This window comes from Clupea harengus, chromosome 12 (assembly GCF_900700415.2).
Source record: "Clupea harengus chromosome 12, Ch_v2.0.2, whole genome shotgun sequence".
NCBI classification, from domain to species: domain Eukaryota; kingdom Metazoa; phylum Chordata; class Actinopteri; order Clupeiformes; family Clupeidae; genus Clupea; species Clupea harengus.
The window spans coordinates 13,410,907-13,438,883 of NC_045163.1; the positions used below are offsets into that span (position 1 = coordinate 13,410,907).

The 27,977-nt window shown below is 41.2% G+C and overlaps 2 protein-coding genes across 2 annotated transcripts; both read right to left on the minus strand.

Annotated features, from left to right (window-relative positions):
* Positions 1-990: 990 nt before the first annotated feature.
* Positions 991-11,730, minus strand: LOC105902459 (annexin A6-like). The gene is made up of 25 exons (XM_031577768.2): positions 11,560-11,730; positions 11,180-11,247; positions 10,723-10,837; positions 10,161-10,255; positions 9,642-9,755; positions 9,416-9,506; positions 9,251-9,330; positions 9,084-9,140; positions 8,809-8,902; positions 8,597-8,692; positions 8,293-8,351; positions 7,969-8,091; positions 7,635-7,688; positions 6,099-6,116; positions 5,310-5,421; positions 4,687-4,781; positions 4,377-4,490; positions 4,174-4,264; positions 3,904-3,983; positions 3,736-3,792; positions 3,516-3,609; positions 3,288-3,383; positions 2,493-2,551; positions 2,176-2,298; positions 991-1,541 (listed from the first exon to the last, which is right to left on the minus strand). The coding sequence occupies exons 1-25, from the start codon at positions 11,642-11,644 to the stop codon at positions 1,485-1,487; spliced, it is 2,127 nt and encodes a 708-aa protein (XP_031433628.2). The 5' UTR covers positions 11,645-11,730; the 3' UTR covers positions 991-1,484.
* A 6,572-nt stretch (positions 11,731-18,302) lies between these two features.
* On the minus strand, positions 18,303-27,969 carry tmc2a (transmembrane channel-like 2a). The gene is made up of 20 exons (XM_031577931.2): positions 27,824-27,969; positions 27,419-27,460; positions 26,767-27,169; positions 26,485-26,631; positions 25,596-25,686; positions 25,432-25,513; positions 24,986-25,092; positions 24,806-24,904; positions 24,467-24,609; positions 24,191-24,338; positions 23,699-23,887; positions 23,329-23,508; positions 22,765-22,923; positions 22,100-22,228; positions 21,563-21,630; positions 21,160-21,399; positions 20,310-20,435; positions 19,941-20,019; positions 19,529-19,652; positions 18,303-19,271 (listed from the first exon to the last, which is right to left on the minus strand). Exons 1-20 carry the CDS (start codon positions 27,861-27,863, stop codon positions 19,096-19,098), a joined length of 2,772 nt encoding a protein of 923 aa, XP_031433791.1. The 5' UTR covers positions 27,864-27,969; the 3' UTR covers positions 18,303-19,095.
* Between the last annotated feature and the right edge of the window lie 8 nt (positions 27,970-27,977).

The window sequence follows — 27,977 nt, forward strand, 5'->3', positions numbered from 1 at the left end:
CATAACACTAACCTTTCCTCCCCTTTGTGAACACCAGTCAAGTTTGATTAAAAGTGACTGGAATAAAAAGGTAAGAAAATTAGAACCCTAGTGAAGCTTCATGCTTGTGTATCATAGTGGTGTATCTCCCACTGTGACTGTGATGCTTGTTCGAATTCCTCAGCTTATCTATCCATTTCATAATAAACAGATAGCCTGCTTCGAAGAAACCAGTCTCAGGGCCAACCATGGTGCCAATGTGGCAAGCTGCGACAGCACAGTGTAAACCAATCCTGGCATTTCCTTGGGTAGCCCCATCCTCACTGGACCCACCCACAGAGTGCCATCTTCTACCTGATGCGCGAAATGCTGGTGACATGTGCCAGCTGCACTTGAGTCATGGGTTGCCCAAGATTGAAAACACATGGATGGATATATGAGCAAGTTTCAGAAAACTTCCATTTAAAGGTTTTCATTACAACAACAACAGCTCTCATGCAATTGAAGCAAAGAAAAAAATCATGACAAGTGTCATTTTGGAATAACCATCACACAAAAGTAATGGTCTGTTTTACAGAATGTGAGCCTGGCCTTATGCAGACACAGGTAGCCAAAGGTCTGATTTACAGGACTGCACTCATTGGTGGAAGATAGGAATTAAGACAAGCATATGCCTTGTGTGCATGACACTAGTTTACAAATGTGTGTAAACTAAAGGTAGTTTTTGTATACTTTATGTATATTTACATCCTGATGTATGACTGTAGCCTAATAACTGTCAGAAATTGGGTCACCCTTTGGGTGCTCGTTACCGTCCTCTGCTGGACAACAATTTGAACTGCATGTAAAAGGGGAAGGGAGACAACACATGACCATGACCCTATTGTTGGAGGGATACAACTAAATACTTTACAGTATTTATTTTTTTAAACCTTTGTGTAAGAGCATCCTGTGTGTCAGACATCACTTGAGAAATGAATGCTTCATGTGTTAAAGATGTGCTTAGTTTATTCTGGCTTTCCATGAGGTCCAATGAGATGAACATATTGCATGTGGTACTGCTTAGAAGTGATTATTATTTTTCATTAAGCACTATGGTTAATTCACACTGCCTCTTTTATAGTTCCATACACAGAAGTGAAGATAAATATAGTTAGTCTAAACAATTACCCCACATAATATATTTTCCACTAAATATAACAAGCTCCAATGAATAAAACACTCTTTGGAGATTAATTGTATTATTTTAGCAGCTAATTATTATATTATATAAACTGTCACACAGATCTCTCCATGATGCATCACCAAACTGATTTAAACTGATATCTCATTATATCACTAGGGTTAGTGTGCTATACATAATTTGTCACAGTACCCTAAAAACACGAACAGCCTTGAGGACAGAAATGACACTGTGTTATGTTTGGACAGACTGGACGGCAGACAAAATATTAGGCCCATACTTCAAGTACATCTTCAGTACAGATTAAGAGGGGGTTGAATACTCAGTTGTCTCCACATAGTTCTAGAAGAATCTTCTCAAAGTCTCCTTTCGTCTCAGCCTGTGAAACAGTCATCAACATCCAGTTAGATTCGGAAAAAATGGTCTGCATTTATCATTAGGAAAGATGAGGGTTTTTTTAATCAGCAAACCACAAGACCAGAAATGGCACAGCTTTGATAATTGCAACATCTGGAGTGATTAAGTTACAATATGTATTGTGGTGTATGTAAGGTGAAAATTCTATCCTATCTCTGTCAGTGTAAAACATAGTTTCACTTGGGAGCTTGCATAGCCAAACTACCGACTTTTCCTTTTAACATCAAGCTTCAGACTAGAACAGTTCATCCCAGTGAGTGCAGTGGAAACCAATCATGCTATAATTGATGCCCTCTCCCAAACAAATAAGAAACAAGCAGGCATCAGATACATATATACACTCATAAGATGGTCTTCATCTTTCCTTTTTCAGGCTGGAGGTTATACACAGAACATTGCCACAACCAGAAACCTTTTGTTGGCTTAGGAAACCAAACTTGCTATCTTGCTAATAGTCAAAATGTTAGACAAAGACAACTTCATCAGCATGTTCTATGTAGAAATGGTTCCACTTCGGAGACAACACTGCTTGGGGTTTCTGGACAACACCTTTGTTTCTGTGCAAGTGTGTGTTGTTTGAATAATGGCATATTTACCAGAATGTCCTCCTGCAGAGTTCTGCCATATAGCCTCTTATATTCCTTTAGAATCTTCTTCAGGTCCACTTCAGAGCGACTCACAATGATTCTAGTCAGGGTTTCACTGTTGGTCCCAAAGCCCTACAGGATTGGTGAGATAACTTTTGTTTGTTAAACGTACACTTTAAAATGGGGAGTCAGTATTCTTTTTACTCTTAAAGAGTTCAACTCTATTATCGTGGAATTGTGCTGACAAAATATACAACATCCAGTCACGCAGAACAGTTCTTCTGTGGACATGCCTCTGCCTCTGTTTATGTGTGCGTGTAAGTTACCTTCATCGCCAGGTGAAGCTTTTCAGCAAAGTAGGCAGGTGTGTTCCAGGCACACTTCACTAAAGAGAAAACATGGCATTAGTCAAATTAGTCATAGGATCTAGTGCATATCGTATGAGGCCTGATCAACACTGATCAGTACTGAGACTTCAGGTTAGTCAGGATCCTTATGTTATAGAAGCATACTCAGCACACAGACTCATTCTTAGAATGCCTGACAAGACTGACCTGCTTGGTCACATACAGCACAGCTGACAATTCACACACACACACACACACACACACACACACACACACACACACACACACACACACACACACACACACACACACACACACATTCTCTCTCTCTCTCTCTCTCTCTCTCTCTCTCTCTCTCTCACTCACACACACACACACACACACACACACACACACACACACACACACACACACACACACACACACACACACACACACACACACACAGCTCACAGCTAACAGTCTTGGCTATGAATGGAATTTACATTTTGCTGATTTTCACATTTCTCCTTTCTCCTTTCTCCTGTCTCTCCCTCTCGCTCTCTCTCTCTCTCTCGCTCTCTCCCTCTCTTTCTCTCACACACACACATCCACAAACCAAAAAGCCTCTCTCACATAAACACACACACACACACACACACACACAGCAGACAGAGAGAGAGAGATAGAGAGGGCGAAAGAGAGAGAAAGAGAGAGAGAAAGACAGAGAGGGCGAAAGAGAGAGAGAAAGACAGAGAGAGAGAGAGAGAGAGAGAGAGTGTGTATTATTGTTACCTAATTGCATGAAGCAGTCCTCTGTGTCTCCCTTCAGCTCATCCTGTACTGCCTCGGCCAAGCCTTCCTCACTGTACTTGGAATACAGACTCAGTACTGCGGGGAGACAAGAACAGACACAGAGGAAGCTGGCTATGGAGATCATGTGGGTTTAGTCTAATCAATTTTTGCAGAATAATGCTGGCAGAAACAACAGTCTGAACATAATTTTGTCATCTTTTTTCTCACTTTTGTGGAGCTGAGGCCCACTCCTAGAGGTGAAGATGTCAATGAAGATGGAGGTCTCCGTTCCTCTCTGCTTCTCTCCTGCCTCATATAGCGCCTGTAATCGCAGAATAGTCCAGCCATAAGTCAGTCTGATAAGAGCATTTACGCTACTCATGGAGCACATATTCCAATTTTGTGATCACTGTTTTTGTTTTGTAAAGGGTCTTGCCGATCGCCATACCTTTGCATCTTTGTCGGCAAGGCTGTCATCAACAAGAGATTCTTCACTACGATCTGCCTGCGGTAGTCATTAAAGGGTTAAAGGTCAACTTAATTTAATGTCTCTCAATTCAAGTATGATATGCATGCACAATCTATTATAATGATTCCTCGGATCCTTCAAACTGACCTGACAGAGGGCAAGAAGAGTTGTCAGAAAATCTCCACTGGTGTCATTTTTAATGTCCTCCTCCAGCTCCTCGTCATAAGCTATGGCAGAGAAGAGGACATCACGAGATAATCATGTGAGAAGTACATATCTGACAGTTTGTGAGATTGATAAAAGGTTGTGATCTGACAGATGACTGTGTCCTGAAAAGAGGAAGACACTTGTTGTGCAAGAGACCTTCTCATTACAAGTACACTCAACCAGATTTGGTGTGGTGGTGTGGATTCATACCTTCTTTGAAGACCTTTTTAATCTCCTTGATTTCATGGTTTGATCTGGAGACCAGAATTTCAATCAAGACATCCTCACAAGTACCTAAACCCTGTTGAACAAGTTGGGGTAAACAAATTCAGTAAGTGTCCATGACAACAATGATCATCCTTGCCGGTACAGATTGCTCTTTTTAATTTGATGTTATTTACTCTAAGTGTTACCTTCAAGGCTTGTTTGAGTGCATGGGCATCATATTGAGCTGGGCTCATGAGCAATCCCAGCACTACATCCTCAAAGTCTGACTTCAGAGCTGATTTCAAGGCCTCCTCCAAAGGCTGAAACACCAAAAGAAAACACAAATCTATTTTCTTGATAAATCCTTTCCAACACATGACATCTGATAAAAAAGCCCTTTGTTCCGATGGAAAAGAATACTGAGTATTGTACTAAGTATTGATGTCTGCTCGTCTAGGAAAAGAAGTCAAATCCAGGACAGAGATGTGACAGAAATTCCTTGCTGTGAGATCTGACCTTTCCAGTGTCCAGCTGGTAGGCAGCTTTGGTTTTCTGCCTTTGGTCATTGCTCCTCTTCACCATCAGATCTAGGATGGTGGCCTCATTTACACCTGATTGAAGAACAGAACACTTGGATGACAAAACTTTACCACTGTAAGATACCATGGGAGATCTGCACAGTCATGTATCAGATAGCTTGACTGTAATGTAATCATATTGATGACATCGAACACCTTACTTACATTTCTACATTTTTAACTCCCCATCAGACTACTTGGCATTGATGAAGCATTCTACTGCAAAGTTTATAATCACTGATTAGTCTTGTTGCAGGTGCATGAAAGGATTCTAACATGATGGATTCCGGTTTTGTCTTTGTTTTGTAAAGTAACACCATCTTCCCTGTCGAACATGTTGAACACGATCTCTTCCCTCCCATGTTTGCAAGCAGTGAAGCGATGAGCTTAAAGATGCTAACAGACCTCTCTATGTCTTTCGTTGCAAGGCAGTGTGAAGCAGGGTCTATAATTATGTATGAGTCATAGGAAGGGGCATTGCTATGTCACCACGCAAATTCCTGTCATAGTTTTCTACTGAACAAAAATTCAGCATTACTGTTTGCATAATCTGTACCTTACCTTTGGCCTCAATGGCTTTCTGTATGGCTGCTGCATCTCGGATGGCACTGAAGTTGGAGTGTGGGGTAACCGTTCCATAGTATGGCTTCACAGGTTTTTTAACATACATGTCCTTAAAAACAACAGATGCTGTTATGAGAGGGGCTCTAAGGCTGTGTTTACATGAGGTAAATGCATACTATGCATGCCAGGATGACTAAACATGTCATCAATGTCAATGACCAATGTAATCGTTTTACATGGAGGAAATTATACGGTACTGCACATAACATCAAATGACCAGAATTATCCAGCCCTCAGAGTTGTCTTAAAGCCTTACCAAATTATGGTCTGATTCATCATCTGTGACCTTCTTGAATATTTTCTTGAAGAATGCCATTGATGTAGCTGGGAATAAATCTATTGCTTATAACCAGAATCTAGAGAAGAGAAAATGGCACATTATAGCAAACACATCAAGCACTCATAAAGCCATAGCATGTTTTTTCCTTCCAGTGGAAGAGGATTATAATCTACGTCCTATTCAACAAATATTTGGCACAGTAACACAAAATACAATATAAAAGTGACATGTGACATATGTTGAGCATTTTGTCTCTGGGGTTATCTGAATTAGACACATAATAACTCAGTGATTCCAATAATAATGAAGTTCAGTCAGTCAATAAAATGAATCTTAAAACAGTGTCAAATAAGCAAGGATATCAAATTACTTTGTAACATAAGGGGCAAACGCCTGAAAAAATTATCTCAGTCAAACTCACATGAAGGTGATTAGAAACAACTTACGTGTTGACCAGGGAGTATCTGCAGTGAAAAAGTGTGACACAGAGACACACATAGCACTAGGAGCTAAAACTGACTGCACTGCTGCAGGTCGTGGGTGTCGTAAAAGAGGGTGGAACCGTGACAGAGTTCCAGTTGTACCTGTCTGCTGGCCCTGTAGAATGAAGAACAGTGATAGTTTGCCTGAGAGTTCTCAATGGCCTATCCCCATTCCCATACTACAATTGGTGAGTGTTGCTCAGACCTCAGTTTGCTTCCTGACTCCAGGTGTTAGTGTAATGCCTGGGTGTGACAGGTGTGTGTATCACACTCGTGTGATAATGAAATGACATGAGGTCATATAGAGGTGTTACATTTAGTCATTTAGCAGAGTGTGTATGGCACATACTTAATATAATTTTAACAATTCATTAAACAGTTTCATCTGATTTGTTTGGTGGAGATGTATTGGATTGGATGTTAAGATGTTTTATAAGGGACCGAAATGCTGTGTTGATTTAGCACTCATGTGCAACTGATGTCCACATTGCAATTAAGTAAATCTAACGAAATTGTTTTTTCTGTGCAGGACACACTGTAATACCTCACAATACCTCCTCAGCTGCCATGACACCATATACATCATCACATCAACTTTCATTCTCAGTCACACCTTTCAAAGAGGTAGCCGGTGGCAGTGATGTCCTGCTTTAGGTTGCCCCCCTATGGCCGTTAGGGAGTCTTACGCCTCATTGGACTCGTCATAACCACAACCAACACACACTTGTCATCACCAAGTCTCAATAGGCAACTGATCCTGAGGTCCCTCTGTAATTTGGTACTATAATACCAAAGTAAATATGAATGTAAATGGGATTTTTTTTTTATCTGTCTGTGTGTGTGTGTGTGTGTGTGTGTGTCTGTGTGAGAGAGAGTGTATGTGTGTGTGTAGGGTGTGTGATGTTGACGAATGCTGCAGTATCCTCTTATCTGTAACTGTGATACTATATATACAGTTTGTCCTGATACTAACCCATCACATCCTCCTGAGAAAAATGATCTCCACCTCTCTAATATCTCATTTTAAAAATACACACATTGAAATCAAATAAATAACTTTTGAGTAAAATGTTTGATATGTAATATGTTTGAAAAAATAGGTAGATGTGAGATTCACCTGCATTTGCGTAGCTAATATAAGGGATGTGTTTGCTTCTGTCTTTTTATTCATTCATGTTAAAACAAAACACCGGTTGCATGTGAATATTGCTGGCCCCTGGGATACAATTCTAGTCACTCATATATGAAATGTTTTCTTCACATTGACATGGTGTCATTAACAGTTGAAGTAGAAAATTACGACAGAACATAAGCCATTTTTATTTCAAGACTATTGATTCATAACCTTGGATAGGGCACAGGTACAACATTGGCCACAACAGAATCACAAAAAATGCAGCTTATTCGCTTTCTATACAACACAGAAAATAACTGATGCTAAAGATATTCATTTTTCACAAGCATATTCATCTTTGTGTTGGAGAACTGGGGCTGTCGTTAGTTATCTCCACATAGGCCCAGAAGAACCTTCTCAAAATGGCCTTTTGTCTCCTCCTGCAAGACAAGGACACAACATCAGGTACCATAACATGAGCAGAAAACCAGTCATTTCACCTACGTGAAGTAGGTGAAATTATTGGTAGTGGAAGTGGAAGACACGACATACAAATGTCCCGCTTCATCACAGCTGAAAGGAACTTTTCACCAGGCTTAACCTTAACTAAATCAGGGTCAGTGCTTAATCAGAGGGCTCTAATTTTCCATCAAGGTTTCCTTTATGGAGAAAGTAAACAACACACTTAATTCTCTTAGATTGTGTTAATGAAATACCCACCAAAATGTCCTTCTGCAGGGTTCTGCCATACATCCTCTTATATTCCTTTAGAATCTTCTTCAGGTCCACTTCAGAGCGACTCACAATGATTCTAGTCAGGGTTTCACTGTTGGTCCCAAAGCCCTGTGGAAGAGTTTATATCTGTTATTATTGTGAGTTCTTAAAGCTGTTATAATATGGACAGTTCTACTCCTTAGATATGAGGGGATTAGACAATTACATTATGATGAGTGGCAATTAAATTAATTTCCTGGTATCTCTGCCTCATTGCACATTTGAGGAATAATGATACAATCCACATGTATTTTATGAGAGCACTGTTACCTTCATTGAGAGATGAAGCTTCTCAGCAAAGTAGGCAGGCTTGTTCCAGGCACACTTCACTACGTGGAATTGAACACATGCATGTAAGTCTAACTATTTATTTAGTAGCAATGAGAAGACCTGCAGACAGGGCCTGTGCTGAGCCTGTCGAACTGGATGGACAAGCATACTTCTGTGAATGCAGAAAATCAAACACACATGTCTACACACATGCACCTGCTCACCCACGCACACGCACACACCCACACCCACACCCACACAAACACACACACACACACACACACACAGTTCAAAAGAATCTTACCCAAGGACATAAGACAGTCATCAATGTCTCCTATGTGTTCCTCATCAACTGCTTCAGCCAACGACACATCTCCATATTTACCATAGAGCTGGAATACTGAAGATGCATTGAAATAATCACCAACATGAGAATAATAAAATCAAACTGCTTCACAAATTCTCACAATATAACAGCCTGGCTCATTTCATGTGAGTGTTTTTCAGGCGTCTCACTTTTGCAGAGCTGGGGTTCACTCCTGGAGGTGAAGATGTCAACGAAGATGGAGGTCTCTGTTCCTCTCTTGCTCTCCCCTGCTTCATACAGAGCCTGTAATACCACCAGGACCACAAATACTTCATACGTTGTGCTGTGTTTCTTGTATGGTACACAAATAGAATAGAATAGAAATAGAAAAGCCTTTATTGTCGTTGTATTTGCATACAACGAAATTTGAATGGAAACGTCATAATACCCCAGTCTCCTCCTCCTCCAACTGACTCTCAATTACCTTAGCATCACTTTTGGCGATACTGTCCCCAATTTCGACATCCTCACACCGGTCAGCCTACAGCAATGAACAGATCCGTAAATAGATGCTACATTCAGACATCCTGTCTCCACTGGAACTGGTATTTTTATGTGTTTGTCTGTAAGTACAAGGTTTCTGACACTCACCTTACAAAGGGCTAGCAAGGCTGTCATTAGGTCTCCGCCACAGTCATTCTTAATGTCATCCTCCAGATTCTCATCATAGGCTATAACAAGACACACACACACCTCTTACAAAACATGTACTGGCTTACATGATCACAGTTCGGGGATAAACTGTGACACACACACCTTCTTTGAAGATCTTCTTAATCTCTCTGATTTCTTCATTTGATCTGGACACCAGGATTTCAATCAAGATGGTCTCACAAGTACCAATACCCTGTGGTTGAAAAGAATAAATCACTTTAGGTTACATAATCCATCAGAATTAAATCAAATAGAAACAACAGAATACACTAATCTATCTGATACATGTACCAACAATCATCCAGTTTACTTAAATCATAACATTGACCTTCATGGCATGTTTCAGTTCATAGGCGTCATATTGGCCTGGGGTCATCAGTAAACCCATGACCACATCCTCAAAGTCTGACCTCAATGCAGACTTAATGGCCTCCTCCAGAGGCTGAAAAACACAGAAACCAATTCATCACAGAAAAGACAAAATCGTCAGTCACTGTCGTGTAAAAAAAAGTGAAAAATCTTCTTGACAGTCAGCATAAACATTATCACCAAATTTAACAGACCTCATTTCTATGCAGTGACAGAATCAGAGGTGTTACAGTTTAATAGATGATGTACAAACATGAAGCTATCCTGTTTGGCTTAGTCTTTCAGCAGGCATTCTTATCTCAAGTGACTTGCAGCATAGTGATGTCTGTATATCAACATCATTTGTAAACCCCAACAATGGAACCAATGACTGCCCTTGCAACAGCATCTGGATGCCAACAAAGCTACAACTCTAGCTTGGGTATTTACATGCTTCAGTCAAGAGTTATGTCATAAAGATGTAATAATGGGTCCCCACCTCCACAGTCTCCAGCTGGTACACGGCTTTGATCTGCTGCCTCTGAGAGTTGCTCCTTCTCACCAGAACCTCCATTAAGGTAGCCTCGTCCACATCTGCGTGATGAGCAGTACATTAGAATAACTGCAAGGTGAATTCAGTGAATACATCATGAGTGATAAACAATGTCACCAATGACACTAGGTGACATCAGTAAAAATACAGCTCACAGTAGAACCATCCCTGGGTAAATGGTACATACTGTATATGTTGGATACAGAAGGTGGACTTTATCCAGTATATTTAAAGTTAAACTCTGTACTGACAGGAGGTAATATAGGTATAGTAAGGTTACTATAGGATGTTCATGCTAACGTCATGAGGAAACTGGACAGAACTAGTTACACTGAACACGTGAATGAGGACACGTGTGTTGACATGCTCAGTGCCATATTGTTACTGTACGTGCTGAGGCAGTGCTAAATGTCACACAAGACAGATCTACAGTACGCCGTAGAGTTCCCAGTTCACTCAGTGGTCCTGTGTGACATCTTGACCTTACCTCTGTGACATTTGACCTTACCTCTGGACTCAATAGCCTTGCGCAGGGCTGCTGCATCAGCATTGGGATTAAAGTTTGGGTGTGGGGTAACTGTTCCATGATAAGGCTTCACAGGTGCTTTTTTTTCATGCCCATCCTATAAAAAACAAGGCTGACTTCAGTCTTCAGTCTAAAAACAAGGCTGACTTCAGTCAGTTTTTTATTGCCACAAGCGACACACTGTACAACACACACGTGGATTTTATGGAGGCGACACAGGACACACACAAACACACGCAGGCCTGAGGTCGCTGTGAATTGTACGCTCTATAACACAAGGCACTTTTAGGGCTCTTATTGTGATCTCTTGGGACCAACACTGGCCAGGTAAACAAGATTTTCCAGGCACACCAGGAAAATAAAGTCAGTATTGCTGGAAGCTGGAAGGTAATACAAGAGGCAGAACAAAGCAAATGATCCCTGAGCAGAGTGTACTCACTGAGTCATCGTCAGACTTGTCATGGATGATTTTCTTAAAGATTTTCTTGAAGAATGACATGACCAGATCTAAGAAAAATCATAATTAACATCTAAAAAACCTATTTTCATTTGCTCTTATTAATATGAAACATGCCTACATGCTGATCTGACAAACATGGCACACATGTTATATGAAACATGCCTACATGCTGATCTGACAAACATGGCACACATGTTATATGCTATGTGAGATGATACTAACTCTGATGTACCTTTACTTATTATCTTAAGTCCACAAAACCAGCCAGTTTAAAGTAAGACACAACTAACAACAGCAGTATATGAGAAAAATAATAAAATGTGAGATTTCTTTAACCAGTGAACACTGAGACACCTTACCTGATTGTCTGCTTTTTCGAGTCTGTGCCTTGAAATGTTGCATGGGAGGCTGACACACCCAGATATAACAATACCCATACTGCATTGGTGCGATGGGTGGAGCGGCCACCGATCCAGTGTGTGCAGTTTGTATCAACCTTCAAAAATTCCTCATTCACTCAGCGGACACATTCATTTGTAAATAGATGTAGTTATTACTCAAAATTGCAGTTTGGACGTGTTACTTTGTAATTTGGTAATTTAGTAATTATGAATGAGTGTGCATGAACTGGGGATATAATGGGGGAATATAGTGAATGTACATGTTCTTTTTTATTTACCAATATCAATAACAATCAACATGTCATTACAATAGCCAACCACACACAGATAGCATAGAAACAATGAACACAACAGTGTTAGGAGATGAGCTTAAATTATGGAAAATGCAAAAAATATTAGTTTTATTGAATGTACTGTTTTGTAATGGTCTCTGTCACAAGTCACGGTGGTCAGTGAAACTATATAGTGCCTTAAAGTTCTGCTGCATGTGTCATTCTGGAACCAGACATTGATCTGCAGAAAGACAGACAGATGAGGATGAGTGAACTTTTGTTCAAATTCAAGGGTGACTATGAAACTATGGAGCTTACCTGCTGCACAGGGCCACAGTGAAAACGGTGAAAATCAGGCTGAAGATTTGGCAAATCAATCTTGGTAGGGCCCTCTCTGAGCAGGGAAACAGGGGCACAAAATGACACAGAGAGAGAGAGAGAGAGAGAGAGAGAGAGAGAGAGAGAGAGAGAGAGAGAGAGAGAGAGTGAGCAAGAGAAAGCCTTTTGGTACCAGCAGTAGAGAAGATTTTTTCCTTTGCACACAAACTGACTTACTGGGGTCACCTTATATGACACCAAGCACTCACTTCCAAATGCACACAAAGTCATACTCACTCAATCTTTGGCTGAGGGAGTTTGTCCTTCTCCTGGTGTGTGGTGGCTCCCACTCCTCAGAGGATGAGTAGCCGGAGGAGGTGCAGGACCTCTGATGACACTGCCCATGGACGACATATCTGAAGATGGAGGTCAGGCACGAGTTGATGGCTGAGGTACAGGGGAACTCCATGATCATCTTCCTAAGAATGGTCTTGACACTGGTCGCATGGTACCCTGTGCCTAAAAATAACATATAAAGTTCTTCTCATGTAGAAGTACTTATAATTTACCTGTGGGTGCGCTTAGCTACCATTGTGTAACTATTATTTTATTCTAAACAGCTAGAGTAAGCATAGAGTAGGCTACAGTGTTTAGCCAGAGTAAGTTACCCTTGTCCTCAGTTTTAATTGACATTTTGGAGATGAAGGAGCTTGTAAACCCATTGAAGGGGTTTTGTGATTTCAGATTCCTGTGGCGTTGCCTTTTTGTCTTTAAAGTCCTGTTGGATACATTTGATAACTCAAGGGTTTTACTTCACTTGTATAGGTATCTGTACCTACAACTACTCACTGGTGAGTGACTAGGGCGCTTTTGGAACAATAGCTTACCTGCGGGCATCTCTGTTAGATGCACAAATGTTGTCGTCATCGTCAGAGCTGTAATCTCCACAGATCTCTTGCCTGCGCATTGCTCTAGAAACAGAGAATTATGGTGTGGAGTTCATGGCGTAACGTTTTCACAAGGAAAATGTTGGTTTTACAGGAAACGTCTCCTCTGGTAGGTTTATCAAATGGGATTTATATGAAACCGTATTAGCTCTTAGCAGAAACAAGCCTATATTTTCAAATGTTAGCAGAATTGGAACATGTATCGTTATTGAGCAGTCTGGAAATGTAGCCGAAGGTAGGCCGGCATAATTTTTTGTTAAAAGTCCGTCCTTACCTTCAACTGATCACTCGGAAATGTAACTTACCAGAGAAGGGACGCTAGAACTTTTAGTGAAACAGAATGGTGTGGTTGCCACATTGTTGCGAGGTACAAGTCATAACAACCGAACAGTGGGCCTGTGAAAGGATGGTCTCGAGCACAATTTCTCAGAGGCCAGAAGTTCTTTTACACTCAAAATAAAAGTAAAAATGCTACATATGACCTTTTACATAATGTGCATAATTACAAGGCAACATTATTTGGGCTTTAGACTTATCTGTCATTAGCAGTGACGTCGAAAGGTGTTTGACATTGGGGATTTTAACATTAGTCCATCAGGGTGCGGTAGATAATATGCTGTCCACTCCTCTGATACAACGTGGGCCAATTGCAAGTTTGCAACACGATCGTGATTGAAACCGAATTATTGCAATTCGATGCAGTCAAAAGTTTGTCAAAATGTTTAGCTCAGGAACCATAAACGTAAAAAGAAGCTACACTATGTGACTCCCAACCGCGTGAAAGCAGCGATGGGCGTAGCTGTTATGGTTGACCCTAGAAAAATGATTTATTTATTTATTTTTGTTTTATAGCGGAATTTTTTTTATCATTACAATGTTTGTTTGAACTCTTTTTTTGATTAAAACGACCACCGAAATGCATGGTTTACAACTAGTTTGTGTTGAGGTCATATTTCTGGCATAACCAATACTCAAGTAAGTTAGCCTAAGCTAACAGCCTACAATCATGCATTTTGGTTTGAAAAGTGCTGGTAACATGGATGGGATTTTAGATGATTCTAAATGTTAAAACATGAAATATATGTAAATGAGTGGCTAGCTAATACAGAACTCTGCAGTGAGAAACCTCATTCCCCTCCTCAACTACAAAGAGACGTGCTAGGAACAGATGACAAATCCAAGAATTGTAGGGAATTCATTAGCATAGTCATAGTCTAGCACAGGGGTGGCTAACCAGTCCAGCTCAAAGAGCCTAAACAAAACCCAACACCATTTCGAAGAGCCACACGAATCTAGGTTCCCACTTTTGGTGAAGAAAAGCCCCTACTTAAAACCTATTATGTTCCCTGTGACCCAGCAAAACTAGGGGGGTCTGGGGGCATGCTCCCCCATAAGATTTTTTTGAAAATAACCTTTTAAATAGTGTCCTCTCGTGGGTTTTAGGAAGAGAAATAAAAAAAATTTGATTTAAAATATGGCACAAAAATAAACATATTGAAGACATCTGCTGAGATAGGTGCTAATTATACTGTAGCATGGTAGGGATTTGCAGCTCAAGTGAGTAGGTTAACGTTGTAGGCTAGAGTCCACTAGCTAGTTATAGCTGGCGAAGCTACTGAGTAAGGTAGCATACCCGCCGGATCAATGAACCGGCATGATAAAAAAGAGCCACGACATCTACAATTAACTCGAGATGATTTAACCATTTCGTTTCTTTTACTATTTTAAACTTCATATATATTTTTCGGTGGGGCTAAGGAAACTTTTGGGGGGGCTACTGCAGGGATCACTTCTCAAGATCTGTACATAACTGTGTCTCAATTATGTTGTTAATGTCAGATATCCTCTGTTCAATTTTCGTGCCTGACAGCTGCAGGTCTGACACAGACCGCTATGATCCGTCATTTTCAGGGTTGAGGATAGCAACGACATCACGTACACAAGACCTCACAAACTCTCCCTCACTATATTACTTTTTTGCTCGAGCAATATTGCATGACACCTGATACGATGCCAACGTGACCGTTTCAGAGTACTTCGTGAATTTCCGAAAAAGCTGAGTCTGACTGACGTTTCAAAGTATTTACCTTGTGCTTGCACAGCTCTGTGCCTTTAGGAACTCCTGGGCCATGTTAGCATGGTGTGTGGAGAGACGGCGCTCCAAGTTTGAGGCTTTAAAATGCGACAGTGACGTCTAGCATATTAAGCAGAGGTGTTTTCCATTTCGCTCCGCAAAGAATTCCTCCCATTCAGGCAAAAAACGTCCGGTGTTCATCTTCATATTTTCGTTTAGCTTTGCCCTTTCCTGGATCCATGGCATTCTGTCAGTAGCTACTGCTAGTCTGGCTAGTAACTCTCTGAGAATGGGTGCACACATTAGAATGTTTCATGTTTGGAACATTAACGTTACTTAAAGACATCTCTCAAGATCGCGTGATGACAAAATATACATGAATAAATACCACATTCAAATCGGACAGCTTTTTGTCTGTATTGCCAAATATATGCATATGCATTTTAGATGTTTATTTTACAATATGAAAATTCTGTACACCAAGAGCAAAGTCAGTGAGCAGTCGAGCTGGAGCCGAGCCGCACGTCAGCCGGCAAAGAGCCGCATGCGGCTCGCGAGCCGCAGGTTCGCCACCCCTGGTCTAGCATAACCCAAATGCTGTAATTAAATTAACTTGCTATGCACATGTGGTAATTGAACATGAATACAGCAACTAACACGAACATGAGTTCATTCTACCAAGCACACAGACACATTGGCTTGGATTCTGCATTGTTCCGAATTGTCACTACTGGAGGGAGCTACCTGTGTGGAGAATGTGCTGCTAGCTAATACAGGAAATAGCTACGTGCTTATATCATTACAGAGGTACTCAATAGGCGGACTCCGACCCAGACGCAATCAAGTTGGGACCAAAGCCAAAATCAACATTTTAATTTAAAGTAACAATATGTAACAATTTTACCTTAAAATAACAGCTTGAAAAAAATTGTGCCGCTACAATTACTTTTAATATGGAGAATGGCCTCTCCGCCATTGCCATCGGGGGTCTGTAGGGAAAATACTGCGGTATGTAAGATTTCTGGAGCCGCCCGTTCCTGCGCGGAAGTACTCAGACTTGCTTTCTGGCAGTCCTAACGCAATACTATGCAGTCATATTTCTGTAAAATCTTTGAATATTCTTACCATCTTGGTCGACATCATTTGTTGGTTTCCAACTCCTCGTCTAATTTTATCTTCAGCTCATCAACAAATACACGTGCGAAGCTGCCTATATTGTAGATGCGTTTTTACGACACTGGCTTAAACGTTAAATACCTCCAAGACTTCAGGGGGAGCTACAAGCCAAAAACGACTTATTGCTGCTTTAATCATGATCCAAGCGAGTTTTCATTGGTGCGTGATTTCGCGCTATATATTTTTTTCCTACTCGATGTGGTTTCTATCTTCCGTGTCCAATCCAGAGGTCCAATCAGGAGCTGTAATAACAACATCACTATGACAACTCACTCACTCAATGTTGGCCGCAAGCTCTGTGGGTCACGCAGGTTGTGTGTGTGCGAAAAGTTGATTCCAAAAATCGCGAATTTAAGGCAGAGTGGCTGACAAGTATGTATTTGTGCTGTCTGTGGGGAGCACAAAACCGATGTGTTTAATCTGCAGCGAGACGGTAACGAAGTGGTAACGTAAAACGTCACTATGAAACAAAGCATGCCCACTTCGAACAAAATTACCCCCAGAACTCTGAGGTAAGGGCCAGAAAAATAAACCAACTGCAATCATCATACCAAGCAACATGCAGTGTAATAGTTAGCCACACAACAAGAGCATGCATACCTCAACATACTGTTGTGAGTCTGCCTTTTCAACCATGAATATGGTGAAAAACAAATACAGGAGCACACTCACTAATGAACACTTACATCAGTGCCTCCGCCTGGCCTAGCATTTTAGAACTACACAACGCCAGGAAGATCTGACATTCGATAGAAAAGCATGCATTTTAGATGGGCGGCTAACATAAAGCACTGGAACAAAGGTGATAGCATCTAATGGCGGTCATCAAAAAATAGCTACATTGTAAAACTGTCATTGTATCCCCTCACAGACCCTTCACTTTGCAGTGCTTTTTATAGTCATTGCTCTGTTCCCACTTTAGACCAGTTGGATTTTGTGTCTCTCACTTCGCAGTAAAATATAAAATGAGATGTTCCTGATGCAGTATGGATTTTTTTGGATGTATGGATTTGTTTTGGGAGTGAGAGGGGGGAATCAGCCAATGCTGGTGGGGAAGCGACCCAGTCTCTCTCCCCCCCACCCCCATTACCGACGCCCCTGGGCTTGGGTTATTGACAGCTTCTTGACAGTACCATCAAAAGCACCTAGTGATTTGGTAATATATTACAAGGCAATCTGACCGTTTCCTTACTCTTATAGTAAAACTGAAACAACCAGCTGCACTATGCAGCCATGTTCTCACCACTAGACCACTAGCCGACAGGTACTGTCACAAGAAATTACAAATGATGTAAATGGTAGCAAAGTACGTCACAATAGGGACACCTTATTTAAGTGCAGCTCGCCTGGCATTTTTTTTAAACTAATTTCACAATTTCTCTCCTGCGATTAAGTAAGTCGTGATCTACAATAAACTTAGTGAAACAATTGTGTGTGCATTGATCTGCCACATTTCTGGCTGTGTGACCAGTTGGCCACGGCCACCGTCTCAAAGGTCCTGAGGTTCGCTGTTCGTAAGGTCCAAAGATCCTACAAGAAGACGCCCTTGACCCTCCCTGTGCTGCAACCGTCGTGGCCCCCGGAAACGTCCATCTGCAGCAAGCCCTCGTACCTGATCACGGAGACGATCTACATAGAGATGGACTCCTGGGAGGTCGTGTGGCGTCGATGTGGTGTTTGCATGTGGCAGACTCTCCAAGTGTCCTGAACAGACACACGCTGACCTACTTTGGGGCTTAAAACCTTCTGAAGCTACTGTTGATGGATGGAAAGATTTAATTTCTTAACGTTTATTTTCACTAAACACTAAATTTATTTCAACCATGTGTTGTTTTTTTCCTCTATGGTTAAATAATTCTAGTACATCCAGTAGACCTACACTCCAACTGTGTTACCGGTGTCCTATAAAGGCAAAGAAAATTTGTGACACAGTCATCTTTGTTCATTGCAGGCCTAACATGTGAATAAATCAAACCCAAGGTATTCAATAAATCAAACTCATCAACCCCAGACATGGGAGGGGCCACCACCTCTGTTCATTATGGTATCCTCATGTTCGGGTGTAATGTTCTTTTCAACGTGAGTGAGGTCTGGGAGAGGTCACTGTGATCTCTCTTTGTAAGCCAACCCAATCCAATCTTTTTTTTTTTTACATTTATTCAATCTTTTCCCACGTGCACTCATATATATTGCAGATGAATCTATAGTAAATAAAACAATTTTCAGGATTCCAGGACCTTCCTGATACAATGGAGAACATTATTAAAATAATAAAGATTGGGTTCACAACACAATATAAAAAGATAATCAATATATGTGCTTTGTAGCTAGATCATCATAATCATCTTCGCTAGATTGAAGATGTGTTAAACAATGCTTTCCCAGGATATTATTGAACCTTTCCCACCATGGGTAACAGTGGTAATATTACATTTGATCTGTTTTCAACAGTATGTCAACAATAGCAAATGAATGTTCAGGCATAAGGCATTTCTACTTAAATGATAACAATACCAACTTTCAACGTGAAAATAACCAGAATTTATCTGAATTCCTGAATTCCTGCACTCACTAATCTACTGTTTAATGGTTTTAAAAGGAGGTAAGTGTGTTATGCCAAGCAACCTCTTCAAAATGCAAACTGTTTCTTAAAATGCAACATGGATCCATGATTAGCTGGTTTGTTTGTGAGGGGGGTTGGGGGTGTTTACTGTTTTGGGGCACCCCGCGGTTTTGCCGGAAGTGATCCTTGTCCCCGACGGGCCGGTTCACTGGTCACGGGCCCTCGAGCGTTGGGATTGGCTGATGCCAGTGACAAATCTTTCTGCACTTTAACGTCCCCTGCAGCACCTGGTTTCACTCTGGCAGCCCTCCCTCCTTTTTCTAATAAACAGGGTGAAGGGGGTGAATAATAAATAATATAATAATTATACATTTGATTTCTATAGCACCTTTCTGGATATAATAGATAACACATGTTATTGTCCAGGCAACCACAACATGCACAAAACAAGCATGTAGTTAATGTATTACCTCATAATGGTTTACCAGATTCACCTTGTAGATTGTCAACTCTTTTAAGTGTTTTCTATCAGATTTGGTCTTCATGTTGTTGATCATAAATATGGAGAGCTTCTCACCTGTGTTGTCCTCCGGAGGAGGGGGAGGTTCCCAAGAGCGCCCTGGGAGCAAATCCTCTAAGTCCTTCTGCACCTGGTTTGTGCTGTTCGTGTTGTTCCGTCTGTTCTTATCCTCATCTCTTGCCTACGGATGGAGAGTTTCACAATAGATTGGGCGCAAAATTGTAAGAAGTCATGTGATTATGATGACAAATACTGAATGTGTACTGCTCCTAGCAGTGGCATGCTTAATCAGTAAAAGATGATTTATTTACTTTAATGTCAATGTGGAAAACTTGACATGACTGTAATAATGCTAGCGTCAGCTATAAAATGTTGGACAGACTATTGCCCATGAATTGTCAAGTCTGTACATGACCCAGGAGAGGTGGCCTTAAAGTGTAAGTGTGTGTGTGTGCCCAACACAACTCACCATCTGCATCTTCTTTTTCAGCTCATTGTTGGCATGCATGTAGGCCTCTGATACAGCGTTCAGGTAATATATGGCCAGCCTGTGAGAGAAGATATCACTAACTCCACTTCTTTTACATGAAAATCTTTCCAACATCTCTCACATTAGGTTTTTCACTTCATAAATGTAGATATGGAAATGGTGTTTTTCTGACAAATCTCTTTCATGATTGCTGCAGAATCATTGTACTGCAAACATCTTAAAAAAAAAAAAATCAAAACCTACACGCATCTTAATTACACTAGGTCTGACTACATTTTAGGCAGCAGGGTGATTTACAGATAAATGAGGCAGTTGACATCTCACAGACATTATTGTATATTCACTTACACCATGAGCAGAACAGCTGGTATGATGAGCCCTGGGTTTGCCACATAGCCAAATAGCGTTCCTATGAAGGCTGGCAGGTCCATTTCAATTGTTTCCATGATGACATAAAACATCTTTTCTTTACCACTAAGGGGGGAAGAGCAAAGGCAAAGTGTTTCTTAATGAGTAATACAGCAATGTGAGAACACTTCATTCCCTACGACGGGCCTCTGCACCCCTACAGTCTTTACAGTCTTAGGCTGCACAGTGACTGAAGGGAGGCTGCAGGGTGGTTCATTGTAATGATCACTACCTGGACTGGGAGTGGGCCATGAAGCACTGAGGATCTTTCCCTCATGAGAGCCTCCTCTTGACACACTCACTCCTCCGCTCCCTACCTGACACTCACCGGCTCACTTTTAGACACGCATTCTCTTCCATTCATGCATTCACACTACATCCATACTCCAACCTCACTCTGTTATTGCCAGCATTTATCTACCTGTGCATCCAGAACCAGCAGCCCATAATATCCCCTTGACATTCATGGTTCTGACTGGGAAGTTGGGAGTTTGATACATTATCTTGTTTAAACTCCACCTGGTGGTCACGTGACTTTTATGCTGTGGCCTGTACAAACCTGGGCCGTAACAATGATTGTTTATGTTTTTTTTTATTGATCAGTGTTGTTCTGTCCCTGTACAGAGCTGTATGAGTGAATCTCAGATGATGCCGAGGGATAGTGTTTTAATACTGTGTGATAACCGAGCCAAGGAGACAAAACGATGGCTACCTCAGTATAAGTATGTGTTAGTGTGAGAGGGTAACTGAAAAATGTGTTCACTCCATATTCCAATGCACTATCCTGTACCTGAAGGGACCACAGTCAAAAGAGGGCGGCAGAGTCATGATGGTGTAGACAACAGGCAGCAGGCTCATGAAGAGAATCAGGAGCAGGAGGCCCATATAGAAGTTGTTGGACTTGGAGGCCTTGAAGACTCTCGCGTGGGGCACGTTACAGCACATTACTGCCCAGCACTGGTAGTACATGGAGCTCAGGAGACGTAAGACGTTGATGCCAACCAAACCAGGGGCATAAAATGCACCCATCCTGGAACAATTGGAGAGAAAATTATGGTCATAAAAAGACAAGGAAATGGAAAACTCATATCTGTTTCCCAGGGAGACCAACATTCTTTTTTGAGGTTTACTACAAAATTCTAGCAGAGAACCATATGTGTTCAGCGAGTTCAGTGTCATGTTTTAAGACTTACCAGATCATTCCTTGATTGAAGACTAGTCCCAGGACATTGCCACTGATATCAAACTCTCCATATGATGGCTGGACAGTATAAAGGTACAGTGGTTCATTTAAGCGTGCAGTTACTTAGTTTGATGTGTGTTGTGATATTTCAATAGAATTACACAGAAACTAATTTGCTCTTTATTAATGAAGCATTACAAAGATTGATTCCCTCAGATTACCCTCAGTTAACTAACCTAAAAAAGAATGTCCTGAATGACAAAACTAATCTCTGCCCTTTTGGACTAATCAGGTTGACCCAACAGATAATACAAATTGTAATATTACTATAAAGACCGAACAATCGGTCAACCCACATCACTCTTGACTTTCAAGTGTTTTGATATTTTCATAAAAGTGCTAAAACCCTTGAAAGAGGCCATGCAGAAGAGTACTTGAAGGATTTGAAGAGTTCCTAAGTAGAACTGTTACTTATGTTCCTATGTGGCCAAGCCAGAAAATACCCTTAAGGGATAGTAGATTTTGCTGAGGAATGAAGAACACTTACAAATCCGGCCTCCAGGTCCCAGCACCAGCAGTAGTTGAGAAACCTCACGATGAAGGCCCGTAGGAAGTCACCTATGAGAATGGTCAGGTAGGTCACCTGGATGTCTGAAACAGTCAGCTTCACAAACTCCTGTGAATGACACCAAGTGAATGAAATGAATGAATAAAAGGCTTATTAATGTGATCGAGTGAATGTAGGATTTTGTTTTTGCAATGTGCAATAAGCTTGATATTATTCGGCCTTTGTTAAATAAAGTACAATAATCGTATAGGGGTGTTCACTACTGTCCATATTGACTATTTTCTATTCCATGACAATGAGATGAACCCATGTAACCATGCACTGAACATTCTAAGCTCTTTTCTATGGTGTTGCCTTTTTTATTCTGGCTGTGACTATGTAAGTGTACACATGCATGCGTTCTCCTCTACTGAAGTTGACACTGTTATAGACAGAAAAGATGGATGTTTTAGTTTTGTCCCTTCTGTAAAGCATAAATGTGCATTATATATTAGCGACAGCCATTAGTTTTAAACCATATCACCTTTCAGTGCTGTCAAGGTAATGGACTTGGTCTGGTATGAATGTTACTGATGTTCTTCTGATGGACAGATACGTAACATAATAGATAACATGTCAGAGGAAAACAAAATGGTTAGAATTACAACTCCAACACTGGTTTCCCAGCATGGTCCACGGATGGCATCAGCAGGGGGGATGGGGGGAGCAGTGGCCTCACTGTCATTGTTGTACAAGGAGAAGTTGGCGTGGTACTCCTTCAAGAACCAAATGGAGTTATTCTTTATGTTCATCTCATCCTCCAACTGCAATACAAAAGATATTTAACTAGAATAGAATAGTATAGTCTTCATTGCCACATCAACAAAAGTCACTGGGAATTCTTGTAGTGAGACGTGCCACACAATACCTGAAACACAACGTTGTAAACAATACGATAAACAATGAACTGAATAATGAATGCAACATCATAGGGCAGTGTCAACTATGACACAGCAGCACCATTCCTGTCAATGTTCTGGCTCGTTAAAAATGTACAACAGTTTAGCCTGACACCAGCTCATCACTCACGGTAATGGGACATTCTCTGTGCTGTTGTTTTTAGAATTGCCTGGGCCCAAGGAACGCATTCAGTACTCTACACACACACACACACACACACACAAACATACACACGCACATACACACACACAAACGTGACTGTGGCTTACTTTGTTGTTGACCTCGTCAAACAGAGCAAAGAGGAAGGTGTAAAGGTTGCCCAGGAAAAGGGCAAATATGCGGCCTAGTTGCCATTTGAGGGCAATACGGGGATGGTTGTCCTCCAGCTCAGCAATAGTTTCAAACAGGGGAGGGCACACTAGGCCCAGCAAAGACATGATGATCTCAACCTGTCAGGACAGGAGAACAGATTGAAGAGATTCATGAGGATTAGTTTTTCCATTCACCTTCATTGATCATCAGTCGAACAATTCTACATTCTGGACACTTTCATTTTAAATTTAGATAGCTGTTGAGGTATCCTTGCTTATTTTTAGATGATGTGTTTTTTCTAGTTACCAATTATTTTTTCCACAATACCTCATTTTTCTCGTACCACCCAAGGTCATCCATGTGGGCGAACTCCTGTGACCGTTTGACCACGAAGAAGATGAGGTAGCCACTGCCCCCCAGAGTGCAGAAGATCATGAAGTTTGCCAGCACCCGCAGGAACCTTCTCAGGTGGATGTTCTCATCCTTTTGGTTCTCCTGCTCGTCAACAATTGACTCCTGCAAGATTCCACACGTGAGAATGACGTCATGGCCTATCCGTATATAAACACCCGAACGACATTCCCGCCCATTTAAAATAACATCACATGAGTTTGTTTAGGTAGGATACCTTGTAAAATGAGGGATTATAACTGAACCCCCCCCCCCCCCATTAATTTTGTGTAGGATTTTAAATAATTTGCCAATCTAGCTATGCAGTTTCATCACTGATACTGATTGGAAGTAGAACTCAAATTTCAGATGTCTCTAGAGTATGTGTCTGAATAATATTAGATAATGTGAGTGTGTTGGACATGCTACCTTGAAACTTGTGGTAACAGAGGCGAATTTATTATCTGCTGTCTCAGGATTGCCAATGAGGTAATCCCAGCTGGTGAACATCTTCCAGGAGAAAGTGAACTCACTATCCGCATCATCCCCTCCACCAACATCAGCATTTTTAGCCATTCTGACATGGAATAACATGACAAAAAAAAAAAAGTCATGTTTTTCTCTTCAATTCATGTCTACTGTCACTGTACATTTCAGGAAAATGCTACACATTCAAGAGTGTGTTTTAGCACTATGTGGACTCACGTTCTAATGACAACCATGAGGCTGTAGCCAAAGGTCCCAATCCCCACCAGCAGATAAGAGAGTGGCAGTCTGAATTTCAGAGGCCCAACAGTCCTTTGGTCATTGTAATACCCATAGAAAAGCGCTGAGTATTTGCAGTAACCCTGCGATACATATACACATAGATAAATCAAATAATGTATATTTGAACCAATATAATTTTGACCTACGCTTTTTGAATAATACATAGGACAACTATATCACACATAACATAAATATACAGTATATATTTAATATATTTAAATCCCATTTAGTGAATGTATAAGGATGCGATTGAGTATTCTGTACTATCTAACTCACATTGAAGTCCATAAGAACAGAATAATCCATAGCCGTAGGCTGGTCATCTCTAGGTACTGTTTTCCGAGGTATGGATCCATATGGTAGCCCCATTAGCATCTGCGGACACATTACCCATTAGTAATGGTTATCACAACTACATTACCCACAGTTCAACAATATGTATGAATGACTTCTGACCTCTGGGATTACCACAAGCCCGAACGTTAAAGCGAATAGCACCAGGTTCAGTCCATACATCCACCGCAAGAATATGAAGTAGGAGGCCACCGATGACCCAAAGTGACCTATGGATACAGTCACAAATAAATTAGATTGAATTACAGCCAAGGCAATATCAGCAAAGTTGCCTCTGTTAATTAGCTAAATGTTTAACAACAAATATTTTAGAAGAGAGCGCACATGATTTGATGTACCACAGTTCTCCACAAGATGGCAGTGTATTTTGACTGTGTTTCTTTTCCTGTCATATTTTTTCCCTTCTCTGTCTTTCAAACAAGTGAATCAGTTATTTTAAATGAGAAGGATATTGGCTGTCTGTTACTCCATGACATATGTGCACTGCCATGTCAGTCCCAATAACAGCACGAGAAATGCTGCGCAAAAGGTTTAGGGAAAAAACGTACTTTCCACTTCTTTGATTTTCCTCTCCCATGGTATGCATGCTGTCTTGAAATTGTCAAAATCTCTCGAAAACTTGATCCATTTCTGAAAATCAAGATCGGTAGGGAAATTACCAACCAAATTTCTCAGTCCTTTTTTTTAAAATCTGCTATTGACAGCCTGTTACCTTCATCATCATCACTTTGAAGGCATACCACTTCTTGCCTTTGCCCTTCCCCAAAGCGCCTTCAAATTTGTCCACAAACACCTGGGCTTCTCTGGAAACACATGATTAAACTAATTACATTTAGAGCAATATTGTGCAGTGTCTACTGCAACAATATCACTTTGGGTGCGTGTAACATGAACGGGAGTTCCAACGCCAGGTTGTATAATAAACGGATTTATTAAAGAATAATATAAACAGTCAGTGTAATTGTCAGAAATAAAAGTGTGGTGTAAGCGGGTGTCTAAGTAGTGTACATATGTCCAAACAAACAACACAAACGACGCATCGAGGAGAGAGGGATTTTTTGCACCCTCCGCCATGGCCCTCATATGGTGGAGCTCATAAGCCTTCATTCCGCACACCTGTCATTATTCTTTCTTTCTATCTGTCTTCCCACATACCCAGTTTCTTTTTCCTTTCCGCTGCTTTCTGTCAGCATGCGTGATGTTCTGAGAAAAGCATTTGACTTTACTCTCTGAGGTTTCTATCTCATCAAAAGTTTCCGCTGATAAATACCTTCTCAGAAGCACACGTGGTATGCATCATTCCATTCAGAACATATATTGTGATGTTGCACACATATCAAGGTTTCTTTATTGATTGTGAACTGTTCAGATTTACCTGCTACCTGGACCAACCACTGCAGAGGCTGTTTGACATAAAATTCAATCATCGTTGAAATAGACAAGTTGCACCCAAATAGTGTTATGTGAACACCCTCTCTGAACAGAGAAAGGAATGTAATAATGACACCATCACCTAAACCTGTATGTCTTCATAACACCACTAATAGGGATTAGTCATTATTTGTATCAATGTTCCACTTTTTAACACCAGGGTGCATCACCTGAGAACTGCCAATCTGCGCTTCATACGCCATGGCTTGCTCCTTAGGGTAGCAATTAGAGTCTTCTTCTCCACCACCTCCTCCTTCAGTCTCTCCATCTCTCCCTCTGACATGGACTCCTCCTCGGAACTGGTTTTGGAGTCCGAGCTTGGGAGAACCGGAAGGGACGAGGTCAGTACTTTTACATTTTCCCTTTCAGCACAAAACACTAAAAATTTCATTAGCGCCTACTTCTACTTCTGTCTAGCACCTGTTACTCCACCCAGTTTGATGGTGTTGTACCTGCTTCCTTTGCCTTTTTTCTTCTTTTTGTCATCATCCTTATCTTTTCCTTTCCCTTTGCCCTTCTTGTCCGCGGCAGCTGCTCCCTTCTTGTCCGTGGCAGCTGCTCCCTTCTTGTTCCTCCCTTTGCCCTTTGTGTCCTCTTCGCTCTCGTCCTCTGTGTCTTTTGCACCTTTCTTCTTGTTGTTGTTGCCGCCACGTCTTCGCTTCGGGGGGGCGTCCTCGCTCTCCTCTTCAGTGTCCTGGGCCTTCTTTCCCGCTTTCCTCCTGTTGGGCGCTCGTTTGTTTCGAGGAGCCTCCTCCTCCTCGTCCTCATCGTCCTCTGCCTCCTCGCTCTCTGCCTTTCTGCCCCTTCTGCCAGCGCCTTGCCCTCTGTTACCCCTGCCCCTGGGCTTGGTATCCACTGCATACATATAAATGGACATTCACCAACTATGCAAAGTCATCATGAAGTAACCTCCCATATCGGATAACTGTCACTGAGACACACTTGTAAACTCATTCTAGAAACGTTCTCACACACGAAGGCATAGCAGTTCATAAATGCAGTGCTTCTCTCATTCACTAACTCATCCATTCACATACAAAGACAATAACAATCCATGAGGTCTTTTATCTCTAAACTCTTTCATCTCCAATCATCTCGACTCACCCTCGCTCCCGCTTTCCACTTCACCATCCATATCTATTCCCACTGCAGTCAGTTTAGCAGAACACAGAACAGAATGCCAATACAGGGTCAGCAAGGCCTAACCAAGTCTATGATCTCTAGTGCAAGTTCATGCAGTATTTTTATACACAAAGAAATTCATTTAAAATGGCCAATTACAAAATTCCAATTTTAAATTAAAATAATAAATATAATTCATAAATAATTTACAATTATTTATTATTTCTAACACACTCATGACAATAAAGGCTACCAGTTTTAAAAGTCAAATCGGAAAGCAGCAAGTACCTAAACTAATATGTAAGTGTTCAATTTTTCGCTCAACTCAAGTTATTTCAACATGCTTATTTCAACTCAGGTTTCACCACATATTAAATCTTCACTCACCATCTTCCGTTTTTCTTGCCGTTTCCCCTTTTCGCGGCATTTTGTGTCGTGTCTCCACAGATGATCTGTTCTGGAATTTCAGTGAGACACCTCAGGGCTCAGCAGGTCCTCTCTGCCATCATGTAACCGACTCCCAGTCACCATGACGACGCTT